General features: G+C 42.1%; 1 protein-coding gene across 1 annotated transcript in view; it reads right to left on the reverse strand.

The window, feature by feature from the left end:
• Positions 1 to 15,696, reverse strand: part of LOC5508749 (myosin-11) — a 26,714-nt gene extending 11,018 nt beyond the window's left edge. The window contains exons 1-22 of the mRNA XM_048728183.1: positions 15,270 to 15,696; positions 12,699 to 13,064; positions 11,752 to 12,104; positions 11,434 to 11,488; positions 11,238 to 11,338; positions 10,386 to 10,478; positions 10,018 to 10,149; positions 9,441 to 9,533; positions 9,241 to 9,301; positions 7,937 to 8,291; positions 7,166 to 7,541; positions 6,725 to 6,957; positions 4,628 to 4,758; positions 4,159 to 4,460; positions 3,616 to 3,732; positions 2,756 to 2,863; positions 2,155 to 2,259; positions 1,670 to 1,807; positions 1,425 to 1,550; positions 961 to 1,032; positions 576 to 662; positions 173 to 259 (exon numbers count right to left, since the gene is read on the reverse strand). Coding sequence (XP_048584140.1) covers positions 173 to 259; positions 576 to 662; positions 961 to 1,032; positions 1,425 to 1,550; positions 1,670 to 1,807; positions 2,155 to 2,259; positions 2,756 to 2,863; positions 3,616 to 3,732; positions 4,159 to 4,460; positions 4,628 to 4,758; positions 6,725 to 6,957; positions 7,166 to 7,541; positions 7,937 to 8,291; positions 9,241 to 9,301; positions 9,441 to 9,533; positions 10,018 to 10,149; positions 10,386 to 10,478; positions 11,238 to 11,338; positions 11,434 to 11,488; positions 11,752 to 12,104; positions 12,699 to 13,064; positions 15,270 to 15,354 — 3,576 coding nt within the window. The 5' untranslated portion in view covers positions 15,355 to 15,696. The remainder of the gene's footprint in view (positions 1 to 172; positions 260 to 575; positions 663 to 960; positions 1,033 to 1,424; positions 1,551 to 1,669; positions 1,808 to 2,154; positions 2,260 to 2,755; positions 2,864 to 3,615; positions 3,733 to 4,158; positions 4,461 to 4,627; positions 4,759 to 6,724; positions 6,958 to 7,165; positions 7,542 to 7,936; positions 8,292 to 9,240; positions 9,302 to 9,440; positions 9,534 to 10,017; positions 10,150 to 10,385; positions 10,479 to 11,237; positions 11,339 to 11,433; positions 11,489 to 11,751; positions 12,105 to 12,698; positions 13,065 to 15,269) is intronic.
• Between the last annotated feature and the right edge of the window lie 351 nt (positions 15,697 to 16,047).

Below are 16,047 nucleotides of genomic sequence, written 5' to 3' on the forward strand. Positions count from 1 at the left end.
GAGATTGAGATTTAAACCCGTTTAATTAAACCACCTATAAACTGGTTTAAGTGCTGGTGTGAATGCGGTTTTAGAGTCAAGTGGCTCTCGCCAATAATAACGAACCCCCAGCCTTTGTTAAATTCTAACTGCGTGTAATTTTATCTAGCGAATTTTTCCTTTCGGTACTCACGTCTTCGGCGCTTGGTCCAGCTGGCTTCGCATTCTTGGCTGCATCCTTGACCTCCTTCTCAAGCGCTTTTATTCTCTTGTGATCCTCCTACACAAAGATGATAAAGAGAAATGTAAAAATATATCAAACCTCACGAGATTAAAACCTAAATGCATGCCACATTAACTTCCAATTCTCGGAACCATATTCATGGAAATATATATTCATGGGGCCATATACCAGGAGCATACATGGTAAACGCAAATGAAGGGGAATTACTATTATTCTAAAGAACAATACTAGTGGAAAATTGCTCCTCTTTTCTGTTCAAGTATTTCCTTTGCTTTGGTAACTTAACATTCTTAACTTAGTCATTCATGGTAAACGCCAGTGTAGCATTCTATGGAAAATACCAGTAACTTACCTGAGCTGCCTTTTTCAGTGCTTCAACTTGAGCTTGTAACTTCTCTTTTTCTTTTGCAATTTTTTCAGGATCCACAGCCTTCGAGTCCTATGAAAAGAACAGTATGATTAACTAACGGCTAAGCAGCCTACAGCATAACAGGTAAACGCGGTGGTCTGTGTTTCGATTTGGGACCTGTGCTATGTCATTTATATTTTTTGTAAAGCATTGAAAACACTATTGGCAGCCATGCGAACTATTTCCATGGGAAAACAAAAATTTATCTTTTCCACTTTCTCCGATTCTTCTGGTTTGACTCTGGTACGCTAAGTTTGTGAGCCACACCTTGAATGTTAGACGTGTTACAGGCTACCAGCCAGCCAAAAATAAACATATTTTTGTTTACCTTGCGTTTTGCTCCCATGCCCGTGTCGATCTTAGACCCTGCTTGGGTGCCAGCAGACTCAAGCTCCTTTATCTGCAAAAGGTAGTACAGCATAAGTATTTTTTTGGTAAGAAGCATACATTGCAATACTAATGAAGCCAATAAAATGTTGACCAGCCATTTTTTTCTTATTGCTTTTTTTAATACAACGGTCTCTTTGCGAGAAAACTTTCACGATTGAAGACTAGTACTTCAAAAATGGTGGCGTGATTGGCTTTTCTAATGAGTGACAGAAGCCATGTCTTTCCTGATGGGAAAAACCTCAGCCTTTCTATCATAGATTTCACGGTTAGTCTCATTATCGAAGAAATATCCCAAATCTTAAAATATATATTATCAACAAATACACGTCACAGTTACACGTTTCTGTAATTTTGGAATACCTTTGTGCAAACATAGGAAGGCGTATTCTTCATGTAACTTACCCTTTTCTGTAACGTCTGAATAAGCTTGTTGTTATCATCGATCTTCTGCTTGGACTTGGTATCGGCTTTTTCCTTAGCCTCTTTCACTTCTTTATCTTTTTCAAGTCTCATTTTTTTATTCGTGTCCTGAAAGCAAATCAAGCATATTAAATATTTGATGAAACTAGTGTTCCAGTTGAAGCATTAAAAGACAGGACAAAGCCAGCCGTTTAAGCGGGTGATGGCACTAATGAATGCTGGGATACCTGGAGCTCTTTTTCGAGTTTCTTCAGCCTTTCGAGGTTGTTTGTCGCGGTTTCTAATTTGGCGGTAAGGGTAGAAACCGAGGCCTTCTGTGCGAGGTTATCCTTAGCCAGCTTGTCTTGGGTTTTCTCGAGGTCGTTCTACCAAAAAAATATCATGAATGTATTTACTGATGCTTTTATTCTATATCATATATTCGTCCCGTGAGGGTACTCCGAGGGATTTTTTTGGATGGAAAATTTTCCTCCGTATAGTGGGGGTTAAAAAATGCCCATCGATGGAAGATAACTTCAAAGGCTCTGTGTGCCAATTCGTGAATGCAAATACATTTGCCTAATTTTTTTCTTGTGTGCATAAAAGATATACAGGATACTGAGCAGAGCATTCAGTGTGAATACGTCAAAGATGCAAGCATTTTCGAGTTGAAAATGGTTATTTTGAGGGTAGAAAATATATTTCTAAGAGGTTTAGGTATTACTGTACTTACAATCTTTTCACGATAAGTTTGTATTTCCTTGGCTGTGTCTACGGGGACATTAGCTAGGAGCTTCTGTTCCAGCTCATCAATCCTCTTCTTGGCTTCTTCTAGCGCCTGAGACAAAACCGACATGTCCATTAGAATTTACCTGGAGGTTGTGTATTTCCTAGGATGTTGGGGTTGGGCGTGATGCGCCGGCAGGGTGACCCCACATTTGTCATGAACTTATCTTGAATGTCAGTCTTGGTTCTTACTATTTTAAAACTCTCATCATTTTGAAACAATAACTTTTCCAGCATTGTTTGATACTTTAGAAGTATGACTGAGCCGTTTTTTGTGGGATGAATTTAACAATGATTAGTGCGTTACTGAAAAAGACATCATTTCCATAGGGTTTCATAGCCTACAGACCTGGTCATTTGTCACGCATAACGCTTCAAAGGACTTTAAGGTTTCCTTTGTTATGTTGGTGAGAACGGTGGCAGTTGTGGTGGGGTTCGGGTCGGTGTAGCCCTTTCCGTATCGTCAAGTCTTTCTTGTTTTACTCAGGTGAGTGGGAGGGGTGGGAAAGGAATTTTGTGTCATGTAAGGTCTATGCGGTTTTACCCACCTTGTTCTTGCCTTCGATCTCGCCTTCAAGCCTCTCTATGTTGGACTTCAGCTCAGCTCGTAACTCATCAGCCTCACCAGTAGACCCTTGCTTTTGATTTTCGAGTTCCTGTTGAATGTTATCAAAATACCATGTATATTTGAGGCATTGTTTTGTTTCGACCACGAGATGTCAAGGTGAGGAAAATACTGCCATGGCTTGAAGGACACCAACCAATAAAAGTAAAGTTTGCATACATTCTATGGTGATGTGCCTACATAATATACCTAGATATTTCTGCAAGTACAATAAAGCCTCGATATACCGAATATTAAAAAAAGATATATCCCGCTTAAATTGTGCGTTTTGGTAAATCGATATTACAACGCTACCAGTGAAACCGTGAAAACTGGAAATATGGATGGAATGTTTGTTCTGTCCAATCACTCGCGAGTCAAACACTCACTCGCAAACAGTCAACTAAATGTCTCAACATGTCTCAGTGTCTGAATTCTGGCATCTAATTCATCTGAAGACAATAAACATTCAACACATATTTTAGGTGTTTACGGTTCAACTGTGAACACAAGTATGCGCTGTAAGTGCATGCTTGCCAACCATGAAAGCTCAAAACCGGGAGATTGTGTTTCAAATAGAAGTACTGTATAAGAAATTATCGATGAATTTTCCCGGGAGATTACAGTAAATGTATAGGAAGTTTCGATTTTTTTGCCAGGAGATGAAGGCTAAAAACCGGTAGTCTCCCGCGAAAACCGGGAGATATAGGCAGGTATGTAAGTGAAAAAATGATAACTTTTACCCGAAATATTGATCGTCATATCAAGAATACTTTTACATCAAGGTTCCACTGTGGCCCCTACCTGCTTTAAAGCTTCAATCTCTTCGGTTTTCGCAGCGGTCTCTGCTCTCTCACGATCCAGCTCTTGTGACGCTTTATCCAGCTCTTCCTGCATCTGAACCAGCTTTTCTGACATGTCCTACGAGACGAGAAATCAGCTCAGTATATATGTACTCAGAAAACCATTCCACTAGACCAGTAAACCAAGCTTTTGTGACATGTTATAGATAACTCAGTATACATGTGCTCAGAAAACCATTCCACTAAACCATTTTACTAGCCCAAAATCACACTACTGTTTGGAAATCTCAAGGATGCTCCTTTACCTCCTCCAAACAGAGGGAAAGCCACAATTATCTTAACAGTCCAGGACGCTGTTTTTCTATGTCATGCGACAGAAACTATCACTACACCCTATGTCTCTAACACCCACACAAGTACCTTACTATGAAAGACTTCTAGCCCTGGTCCACGCAACACCGCACCTGGAGCATCCCAAGCATCCCGACGTACCCCTGGCCCCACTGGGCGAGGATCTATAGCTTCCATGACCTTTCAGACTTACCCCTACGTCTTCCCCGGCCTCAACTGGGAGCCCCGGCACAGGTGACACCCCTCCCACAGCATCCCGAGCCTCTTCCAAGTCCGCCTTTATCTCCTCAATCTCTGACTTTAGCTGTTCTATGGTCTCCTCATGTCCAGTGATGGTCTCCTTCAAGGTGTCATTCTCATTGGTCTGTTTCTCCATCTCGGTATCGTTCTCTTTACGAACAGTCTCGAGTTGCACCTCAAGGTTGTCTCTCTCCTCCTCTAGCTTAGCTATTCTGTCTTCCAGCTCTTCGAGTCGCTCGTTACTGACGCTAACAGCTGAGAAGGAAACGCAATGGATGTATTGCGTAAATACATATGGTATTATAGAAACGTGGGGGTGGAAACGTGTGAAAGGAGGGGAAATTAGTAGTATGAAAATATGTATTCCTGGCTGGGCAAACCAACTCTTAACTTACTGATGTTTCTAAACATGTGTTACTTACTGCTAGCGGAAAGAGTTTCTGGGACTTGGCCTTCCTTCAGCATGCTCATCACAGCTACTGTATTCTCGGCTTTCTTCAGCTTCTCCCCCTCCTCTTTCAGCTTCTCCATAAGTTCTCTGATCTCATCGCTCCTATAATGAAGCATGCAGGCATTTGGTAAATCTTATGAAACACTAGAAACATATAGCAAACGGGCTGTCCTATGTATTCCTTGTTCTCTACTTTATTTTCTGTCAAAATATGAAATAACACAGAGGTAACATGCGCATATGCTTACCAATTGTATCCCCCAGACAGTTACATGGTACAGCTCTTAACACTCAAAACAAAATCTTCCTGATTAATCTTTTGGCAAACGTTTATTGTGTAACATACCACTTAGAAATTCAGAGTATGATGTATCAAAGAACGTCGGAGAAGCAATCCTTTGTTATTGTTGACATTCAAAAATAAACGATCCATTTGCAAGAACCGCCAAATATATTTAAAACAAACCTCACCCCTAACCATGGCATTAGGTGACCCCTCACCTGATCCTCTGATAGCTCCTCCCACTCAACTGTCATCCCTATATAGCTCCCCTCTTACCTGTTATCCCCTGTGGCTCCTTCCTCTCATCTGTCATCCCCTAAAGGTTCCTCCCCCTCACCTGTCATCCTCTGATCGTTACTCCCCCTCATCTGTCATCCCCTGTTGACTCCTCCCCCTTACCTGTCATCCTCTGATCGTTCCTCCCCCTCATCTGTCATCCCCTGTTGACTCCTTCCCCTCACCTGTCATCCTCTGATCGTCCCTCCACCTCATCTGTCATCCCCCGTTTACTCCTCCCCCTTACCTGTCATCCCCTGTTGATTCCTACCCCTCACATTTTATCCTCTGTGACTCCTCCCCCTCACCTGTCATCATCCGATGGCTTCTCCCCCTCCCCTGTCATCCTCTGATCGTTACTCCCCCTCATCTGTCATCCTCTGTGGCTCCTTCCCCTCACCTGTCATCCCTTGTTGACTCCTCCCCTTCACCTGTCATCCTCTGTGGCTCCTTCCTCTCATCTGTCATCCCCTAAAGGTTCCTCCCCCTTACCTGTCATCCTCTGATCGTTACTCCCCCTCATCTGCCATCCCCTGTTGACTCCTCCCCCTCACCTGTCACCATCCGATGGCTCCTCCCCCTCACCTGTCATCCTCTGTGGCTCCTTCCTCTCATCTGTCATCCCCTAAAGGTTCCTCCCCCTCACCTGTCACCATCCGATGGCTCCTCCCCCTCACCTGTCATCCTCTGTGGCTCCTTCCTCTCATCTGTCATCCCCTAAAGGTTCCTCCCCCTCACCTGTCATCCTCTGTGGCTCCTTCCCCTCACCTGTCACCATCCGATGGCTCCTCCCCCTCACCTGTCATCCTCTGATGGCTCCTCCCCCTCACCTGTCATCCCCTGATGGCTCCTCCCCCTCATCTGTCATCCCCTGATGGCTCCTCCCCCTCACCTGTCACCATCCGATGGCTCCTCCCCCTCACCTGTCATCCTCTGATGGCTCCTCCCCCTCACCTGTCATCCCCTGATGGCTCCTCCCCCTCACCTGTCATCCCCTGATGGCTCCTCCCCCTCATCTGCCATCCCCTGTTGACTCCTCCCCCTCACCTGTCACCATCCGATGGCTCCTCCCCCTCACCTGTCACCATCCGATGGCTCCTCCCCCTCACCTGTCATCCTCTGATGGCTCCTCCCCCTCACCTGTCATCCCCTGATGGCTCCTCCCCCTCACCTGTCATCCCCTGATGGCTCCTCCCCCTCATCTGTCATCCCCTGTTGACTCCTCCCCCTTACCTGTCATCCTCTGATGGCTCCTCCCCCTCACCTGTCATCCCCTGATGGCTCCTCCCCCTCCCTGCCATCCCCTGTTTACTCCTCCACCTCACCTGTCATCCTCTGATCGTTCCTCCCCCTCACCTGTCATCCCCTGTTGACTCCTCCCCCTCACCTGTCATCCTCTGTGGCTCCTTCCCCTCACCTGTCATCTTCTGATGGCTCCTCCCCCTCCCTGCCATCATCCGATGGCTCCTCCCCCTCCCCTGCTATCTTCTGATGACTCCTCCCCCTCACCTGTCATCCTCCGATGGCTCCTCCCCTTCATGCTCCTCCTGGTACTTGGCCTTCAATCTATCAAACTCTTCCCTCATTCTTGCTTGCTCGGCCTGAAGAGCTTGCCTCTCGGCCTCAGCTGACTGTAACTTCTCCTCGGTCTCCTTGTCATCTGTTGCAGAAGCTGTTGCTGCTAGAAGACCTTGGAGTTGATCACGGAGAGCGGATGTTTGTTGACGAAGCTCGCGAATCATCTACAGTAGACACAGAGCAGAAAGCTTCAGGATAACATGCTGACGGTAAGCAGGGGTGCAGTGTGGGTAGACCATTTGATACTTTCAAGAAGGAACAACATACAAAGAAATCACACAACACAAATCTTGCAACTGAAATTACCTAACCACCTTCCATTAAGAATATCCTATAAGAATATAAAAGAGCGTGAACCCCACATATATCTACCTGTTTATTCTCTGATGCCTGCTTCTCAAATCTCGTCTTTTCTTTGCCTAGTCGACTGCACTCTTCTTCAGCCTTTAACAGTTTGTCCTTTTCCTGGCTCAGCTCATCCAGATGCTTGGTACACTCCTCCTGGATCTTCTTCACCTCTTCTTCAAACTTGGTCTTCTCCTCTTTGAACTTGTTCAACTCCTCCTGTAGTCGTGCAACCTCCTTTGTGTCAGACACTGTCTCGGTTACCGTGAAAACCTTAGCAGGCTCCGCCCCTTCTGCCTGTTCTTTCACTTCCGGTTGGATGTCTTCCTTCTTTGTCTCAGAATCAGTGGCTGATGATGTGACGGCAGTGGTGGTCGCTACGGCAGCAACAGCTACTCCACCACTAAAACAGAATGTCATGACAGTCATAACATTGCACTAAAACAGTCACAGTACATAACAGTCTGTTAAACTCTATAACCCTTTCAAGGATCTGTGGACGTAACAACGTTTTCTAAAAGACTTTACATAGCTAAATATGTAACGTAGTTCCCCGTCCATACAAAAATAATTTTATGAAGGCATTAAATAGCAGTAACTTTGTGCCGAGGTTTTCCAGTTATACGATCTCAATTCTACTGATCACATCATGACAGTGCATAACTGCGTACCTAATGTAAGCTTCAAATTCGTCATAATAATAAGGCACATTATAACAAAACTTTCCACCAACCACAACTTATTCTTATAGTTAGATTAGTATGATCAAGAGTCAAAAAAGTGGAGATGATAGTTTACCTCGTTTGAAGTTTCTCCAGCTCCTCCTTCAGGGCTTTTAATTCAGCATCCTTTGCCTCTAAATCTGCGGCAAACTTTTCATTAGCTTCTGTCAATTTTTTCCTTTCCTCTTCTAGTGCTTCCTCCTGTTCCTTGGTCAGTTTCTCCGACTTCTCCTTCTCCAGTTCCTCCAACTGCTGCTTTGTTTCTTTGAGTTCCTCCTCGTGCTTGGCCTTGAGGACCAGAAGTTCGTTCTCATGTGTGCTTTTATTCGAGTCATATTCTTCCTGTCTTTGACTATTTTGCTCTTCCAGGGCTTTCAGCTTTTCTTCTAACTCAATTATTTTGTTCCTTTCATTCTTTAAATCTTTCAGCACTATAAACGATGAGAATATGAATATCATGAAAGAAACACAGTATTTGAATTGGTAGAGGTGGTGCTTCACATAAAACGTTTTGAACCTTAGCTTAGGATTTACAAAGTCTCATAGTTCGAAACTTCTTTGGTTCAGCAGGAATATCTGTTGGCTCACAGAGCCACGTACTAAGTGCTTAAAGCCCATATAACCTTTCAGATAGGATAGATTTGGTCAATTCTTTACATTTTCATCTTCCAAAAGGCATGTTGTTCGTATGGACAATATAAAACGCGCGTTGGCGCGAATAACTCAAATCTGTAATATTGAGGTATTTTGGTCAACCTTCGGAAAAAAAGGCCGTGAACTGAAAGGCCCGGGTCCAGTCATTTGTGACGTAGATCGGGATGTCAGTCAAATTAAATGAGGAAGTATATGCGCACGCTAAACTCGTTCCCGTCTTCATGTCTTCTTAGTTATTGCTGAAGATCGTTCTGTGGTTACAAGTTTTACCATCATTTTTATATCTCAACCTTGTAGTCAAATGAGTTTTTTACTTCAGGAAAAAGAAATCTGGCATTCCCAATCAAGAATGGCGACGTTATCACAAGCGCACGATTCTTTTGAAACCTACAACAAAACGGTATTTTCTTTTTTTCGCATATAATTCTCGATTTAAAATTATTCTTTGCTTCATGTGGGAAGCATTGCGCAATAGAAAACACTACGCCAACATTTTGTATTGCCGTCTCTTTAAGAAAAATACGTTGTTATAGATTTTCCCGCCAAAACTTGGAATTATTCACTCGATTAAATCTCCTTTTGCGCGGCCAAGAAAATTTCCAAAACTCTGTAGAAAATTCAAATTGCAATCAAATTCAATTCCCAGAATTTGAAAGTTTATCTATGCTTTATTTTGGCTAGATTGATATAAGTGAAAAGCTTTAAGAACTTTAATAAGGGACTTACTTGAAGTGTATTTTGCTTGCTTTTCATCCAACATTGCAGTCAAATCATACACAGCCTTTTGCTGAAAAAAAAAAATGTTCATATAATACAAATTACAAGCTAGCCACAGCCAAGAGTTTGCTAATACCATTTATTTAACGATACACTATAATAAACATGGTTCTATCATGTCTTCTGTTTTGGCACTGATTGTTACTCACCTTTTCTTCTTCCAGCTTGGTAAACTCATCTCGGTTCTTTATTAAAAGCTCCCTTTTTTCTTGTAACAATTTCTTGTTCTTCAGCTGAAGGCTCTAGATAAATAAAATAACAACAAAGGAATCATTACATTTTGATATCAAGCCACTAAATTATAATAAAAATATGGGATAAGATCACGATCTTGTTTCCTCCAATGCCTAGTGCACACTAGCAACATAACAACATAACGACATGGGCACGCACACTATGTTTAGCCCGACATAACGACATGGACATAATGACATAAAATAATAAAGAAAAAACGTGTTTTTTTCTCTTATATCGTTATTTCTATGTCACTATGTAGAAGATAAGAGTGTGCGTGCCCATGTTGTTATGTCGATATGTCGCTAGTGTGCACTAGGCATTACCAAGATAAACTTAAAACAAAAACAGTATGTAGAGGCAGTTTTTACCCCATTTGGAAAAATCTCCAATATGAGACCCCTCTACATAAAGGACACTTATAAAATTCCCAGGGAGGCCGTTACACGGAGGTTCCACTTTATCATCACTATCTAAGTTTTATCACACTACCTTGACAGTGTCTTGCCAGTATTCTTGCTTCCTTGATGTATCTTCACGGTGGATTTCTATCACATGTCTAAATGTTGAGAGTTTCTCAGAGTATTGAGTTCTCAAGTTTAGCACAAATGTGTTAAAATTACCCTGTAGAAAAAAATATATAATTTTGTTGCAAAGCAAAAAAAACGAAGAAATACAATATGAGAACAAAAAAACACCATTGGTGTTTTCCAATACACTGGAAAGCTTTGAAAAGCATTTTCCAAACAATATGGGTCGATTGGAGCATATTAGAGAACAATGCCATGTATATGGTACATTTCGTCAGTGTAATGGACTAAAGTGTGACATCACCTTTGATGTAAGTTGTAATAACAAACCTGGATCTCATCTTCAATAAGTCTGTACTGCTCCTGGATGCGATCTACCACCTTAAGATGGCTTGCTTTCATCCGCCTCATATCATCCATCACCTAGTTTAGAAAAAAACATAAATTTAGCTGATGCACACATATACGTAGAAAAATAATGACATATCAGGAGGGGACAATGGTTTCTTGAAGAAGGGATACCATGCAGTGAAAGCCGGACTGACTGAGCAACAAAAGACACTTCCTTCTAAGACAACAGGGGTGTGTCAGGGCAAGTGGTGCAGAATCCAGTCTGCTCTTTCAATGAGCTACAATCAGGGTTCAAAATAGCTGTTTTCTGGTCTTTGCCGGCTCTTTTTTCTGTATTCCCCTCTCACATTTTGAGTGTGCAGGCTTTTTTTCCCATCAAAATCCACAAAGCTGGCAAAATCTAGCAGTTAAAAAAAATATTTTGAACCCTGACAATATTGAAAAAGTCCACATATGCTGAACTGACCAAAAGTGACCCAGTTTGAAAAATGTATACCCCCTCTTGTCCAACAAAAATAAGTTGTTTTTATTTAAAGAATAAGAAGATTTAATCCAATTCACAAAAATATCTCTACCTTTTAAATCAACCTTAGCAAACTCTAGCTACATGCCTGCTGAGAGAATGTTTCTTTGCTGAAGAAAACTTGAAAAGGCAAAGAAATTACAATGTGTTTTCACAGAATACAACATACTCTACCACTCCAACCATGTGTTGATTTATCTAACCCTTTCCCTGATTCCACCAGGTCTACCTACTAGTTCTTTTTCGGCTTGTCTGTAGTCATTTAAGTCATACACATACACAACATGGTTATATCCCTACTGCTTTACCTTTTGTATTGATTCTTTGGCATAGATGAGGGGGATGTAGGCATTCTGTTCACTGCTGATCTTAGGTGGGGCTAGCAGGTCACAACTTGAGACAGTACTCACTGATGAGACAGCCAAAAGAAGTGCTTTAGAGATCAGATGGAAAATGTGTGATCATGACTGTGTATGGAACTCCTCAGTATTTTTGCTTGCCTACCTGCATCTTTTGTGCGACTTGAATCTGCTGGGGAATCTGATAACAATTCAAGTTCCTGGAAGAAAAAATACTGATTTTTAGTTACAATCCCTGTTGTTAAACATTAATTATTCTTACAGTCCAATATCTATGTCATACACTTCCGATGTCCAATGTATTTTTGTCCCACCCAACTTCCATTTTGGGCAAGATGGAAAGGCGGGGGGAGATGGGAATACATTGTGAGATTACACTGCTGATAAAGGTTGGTTTAAGCACTATTTTTTTGCCATGAATAGTCATATAATATCTAGAGAATTTGAAAACTACTGTACGCACCCCATTGGTAATTGCAAGTGGTGTTAATGACCTCTCATCTGTGCCTTTGTACTTTTCCACTGGTGTCACATACTGGTGTCCAGATACTTCACCTCTTCGACCAGTAGCCTCTTGCACTGAACTACTAGTGCTGTCAAGGCTACTAGATGGGCGTGGTTGCCGAGGAACCGCTGTTACTGATGGTGCTGTCTTTGGTCGCTCTACCGGGGTCATCTGGAATTTCTTTCCTGGTGCAGTGGCAGGTCGGGTTCTCTGCTTTGTCAATGCTTGTCGGTAAAGAGCTGCCGCTGAGCTGGGCCTGCTTGGAGGGGCATCTGACTCAGACACATCGGCCTCATTGACACTCCAAGCATCTTATAAGAGAAGAAGTATAGTGTAAAGTGTTCCGACCTATACTTTGCATTGGGGGGTTTCAAATTATTGTCCTCCGTAAACATGAAGCAAAAGAATGGTGTATAGTAAAGGCATTCCTACATGTGTGTATTCAACTAACTATGACATGCAGCCAAATCACTGTGAACTTGGTAAAGTGATAAAGGGCCAGGTATGTATTGCTTGGGATTTAAGGCAGAGGACCAGAGTTTTTTGGGAGGGTGTAAGATTCAATTTGTTTTTGGGTATGAAATCTTTGGGCTCTGTCTGACGATTTAAGCTGTCAAATTTTAATCCACCCTTCCCTGGGGATATACTGGGATACACAGACTTAGGAAAGGGTATTCACTTCTACTATAATAGATACTATTTTATGTCTGCCCTAATGTACTTTACTGTACTGTAAAAATAGGAGAATCACAGGGCACACATGTAGCATTTAAAAATGTACTACTGTATGTAGTACAATATCAGTTTTGCCAAGAAAAACTCTGGACAAGTCATATACTGACAAAGATTTATTTCTACTAACGATCAAAACATACTGTAACTGAAAATACAAAAACTTACAATACCTTTTATTGTCTCACTATCTGGAGTTTGTCTACCACTGTCTTCGCCATCTGTAGGGACCACTGTGTTTCTCTTGACCTTCCGCCGGGTTGCACTATCTAGACTTGCTACTGAGTCTGACGGCATGTCTGTGTCGGTCGTCACAGGGTAGTCAGGCAGACCATTGCTAACTCCATTTGTATCACTCACAGCACCATTTGTCTCTGCATCTGAAGAGATTCCAACTGAGTCTGTTTTGTTCTCCTCACTTGCCTCCTTGACAGAGATCACACTTCCTGGTTGTTCTTCCTGGCTGTTCGTGACTTTTGATGGTCCAGCCGTATCAGCGGACTCTTTGGTTGTTTCTGTGTCATCTGTGTCAGTCCATGCTGTAGCAAAGATTACATGATAGTGGTATAGACAGGCAGCAAGGATTTTAAGTGAGCCCCAGTAATGGCGCTGCGTAATAGAGAGCTTAAACAAGTCAATGCGAATGGCATCAAGAATGGTGCGCACCCTAGGATTTTTCTTGAGGGGGGGTGCAAAATCCAAAAAGTGGACCTAATGTTTCTGGGGGGGGGGGATGAAAAGTGGTTTGAGATACTGCTATTGCAGTATCTCCAAGGGATGTTTATTATTGGATTTGGCTACAAAAAGTTTGACTTTTAGATTTATAACACACCAATCTATATTGCCTTTTTAAATTTAATTTGCTTGTACCTTATAGATTTGTCTACAAATAGCATGTCTATTGCGAACCGAAAGTGAACTTTCTGACGTTGTGGGGGTGCGAATGCACCCCCTCCATCCTAGTCTCCTTCAAAGCCCCCAGCGGTCGGAGTAACAAAGCGCTCCCCGCCTGTAGGGACTGCTCAGAATCGAACTACATTCCTTTCCCATTGTCTGTACATCAAGATGATGTCAAACGGCTAATCCAATCAAATGCCTCTCCAATAAACAATGAGCCAATAAAAATACCATTGAACTGTCATTCCTGTTTTAGCGCGAAATCATATACTCAGCTGAGAAAACTTCAGCTGAGAATTCCACAAATTCAAAACAGATGAGCACCAGAGTTCCCAAATAATGGATAGCGATGAATATTACTCCAAAGAAGATCCAAAACATCGACAACCATTGTTTTATTTTTTGTAAAGAGATAATAATAGGGAAGGACAAAATCTATATATTTGAAAAATCGAAATAATCCAATTGTGCCTCGAAGTTGACTTTGAAAGTTTAGAGAATCTAAAGGACTTGTTTGTTTGTAAACCATGCTATCGTACTCGGCAAAGTCTCAAAGAGCAAGAGATAATCTTCAGTCTGTACAAAAAGAAATTAAAAGTGCATTCAAAAGAGAAAAACCGAAAATCAAGCGTCTGCTTAGCGTTGCAGGCAATGGGAAAACACTGAGCAGCCCCAACGCTGCGAAGAAGACTACCAGGCCATGTGGGGGGGTGCGAACCCACCCCCCCACATGGCCCAAAAGGCCACTTTTGGTTCTCAATAGACGTGCTATTTGTAGACAAAACTAAGAATCATCACTCTGGTATGTAGCCAAATCCAGCAATAAACGTCCCATGGAGATACTGCAAAGGCATGCTTCAAAGGCAGCCTTGGTGGTTAGATTTTTATCAGAGAACTCCCTCCCTCCCCCTTCCCTCCGTAAAAATTAGGTCCAAATTTTGTGTGTTCTCTAGCCTTTTGTTGTATTTTTAATACAGTTAGTTCGAAAAGCCTGCAGCGAGCATTATCATCCATTCATATGGTGATCAACGGATGACAGCTGCTTTTCGTGACGCTAGCGGGAATTAAACGTAAAACAGCAGGCTTTATGGACAGTAGCGGGCCTTGTAAATGGCAGCGGGCCTTATGGACGCTAGCGGGCATTGAAAGGACGTTAGCAGGCTTTCTGGACCCAGCGGGCATTCATGGGAAAACAGCGGGCTTTACTGTATGTACGCTAGCGGGCACGAGAGCGGACTTTCATTGGTAGTTACTTGGACATAAACACCTGGCGGGCCTTTGCAAGACACAAGCAGGCTTCAAGAGACATCAGCGAGGGAAAGGCATGCTAGCGGCCTCGAGGTCTTGTTGACAAGCTGGCTCATTGCATGGTAGCGTGAGTAAAACAGACGCAACAACAAATCTACATTTGTTACGCCAGTGGGTACCAACATCATGCACATAGCCAGCAGGGAAACTGTACATGGGTTTCATATTATTGCAATAGTTGATAAAAACAAATATTAAAATCAAACTTATTGTACTATAGTAGTACCTGTTATCTATTAGTATAAGAAGTAAAATGATATGGGTTGGGTCTTCTGGGTGAAACTAGTAATTACCGACATCATTAACCTAGCTATTGTTGCTAAATATAAATTGAATTGCCAAGAAATCGAAAAAATTGTACTTAATCATGTAAGTAAATGACAGTTTATTTTCTAGGGCTATGAAACATCACCAACGTCTCTTTTGCTAAATATAATAAATTATGGTGGAAAAATAGTACAGTCCAGCTAAATAAGCTATGATTAAGTTATATAGGTTGGGAAAATGTGTACTTAAGTCAAAACTTTATACCCCCATACCTTGTTCTTTTGAAAGAGTCGATTCTTGCTGTCTTGGCTTCGGTTTCTTTTTAGGGGCAACTTTGGGATTCCTTGAAGCCATCATCTTGACTTTGCCTTACTCCAGCCAAACTTGGCCGGAAGCTTTAAGAAAATTAATAGTAGGTCGCCAATAATAAACTCGAATTCCTCTTGCACTAAGATTATTCTCAAAAACAGCACGCAGAGATTTGAAGCCACATGAGCACAAGTCGAACTAGAGGTCAATTTTTAAAGCTTTCCTTTCCTCTTTTAAATCCTCCATATTCCAAAGATGTAGAACGACTCTCCAGATGCTGTTTTATTCGTACTTTAAAGACTTCAATGCGTTGAAAGGAGAAAAATTGCTGTTTTCGCAGGAATAATTATTAGCTTCGAGAGGTGAAAGTTACCTTGGAACCCGGCCTGTGTTTACAACGTGACGTCACTTGGCCCGCTAACGCACCAGGCCCTTGCGACCGGGGACAGAAAGGAAACCCAAGAAATTAGCATTTTGTATTTCAAAAAGAAATATTTTAATTTTAATTGACACTTTAATTGAAGTTTTTCCGGATGTTCATATTTTCTTTGCAGTCTCTTATTTGGTGCTAGTCATAAAAACAATAGTAGGATCTGTCATCTTTTGCTGGTTTATTCGGTTTCTGCTTCTGTCTGCAGTGGCGTTCACATTTTTTTTATCATGATGGATGCATGTGTGTCTATCAAGAAACGGCAAGCATTCTTGAATCGGCAATAGAACATAACACTTACAAAGGACGTA

This window comes from Nematostella vectensis, chromosome 5 (assembly GCF_932526225.1).
Source record: "Nematostella vectensis chromosome 5, jaNemVect1.1, whole genome shotgun sequence".
Classification (NCBI taxonomy): Eukaryota; Metazoa; Cnidaria; class Anthozoa; order Actiniaria; family Edwardsiidae; genus Nematostella; species Nematostella vectensis.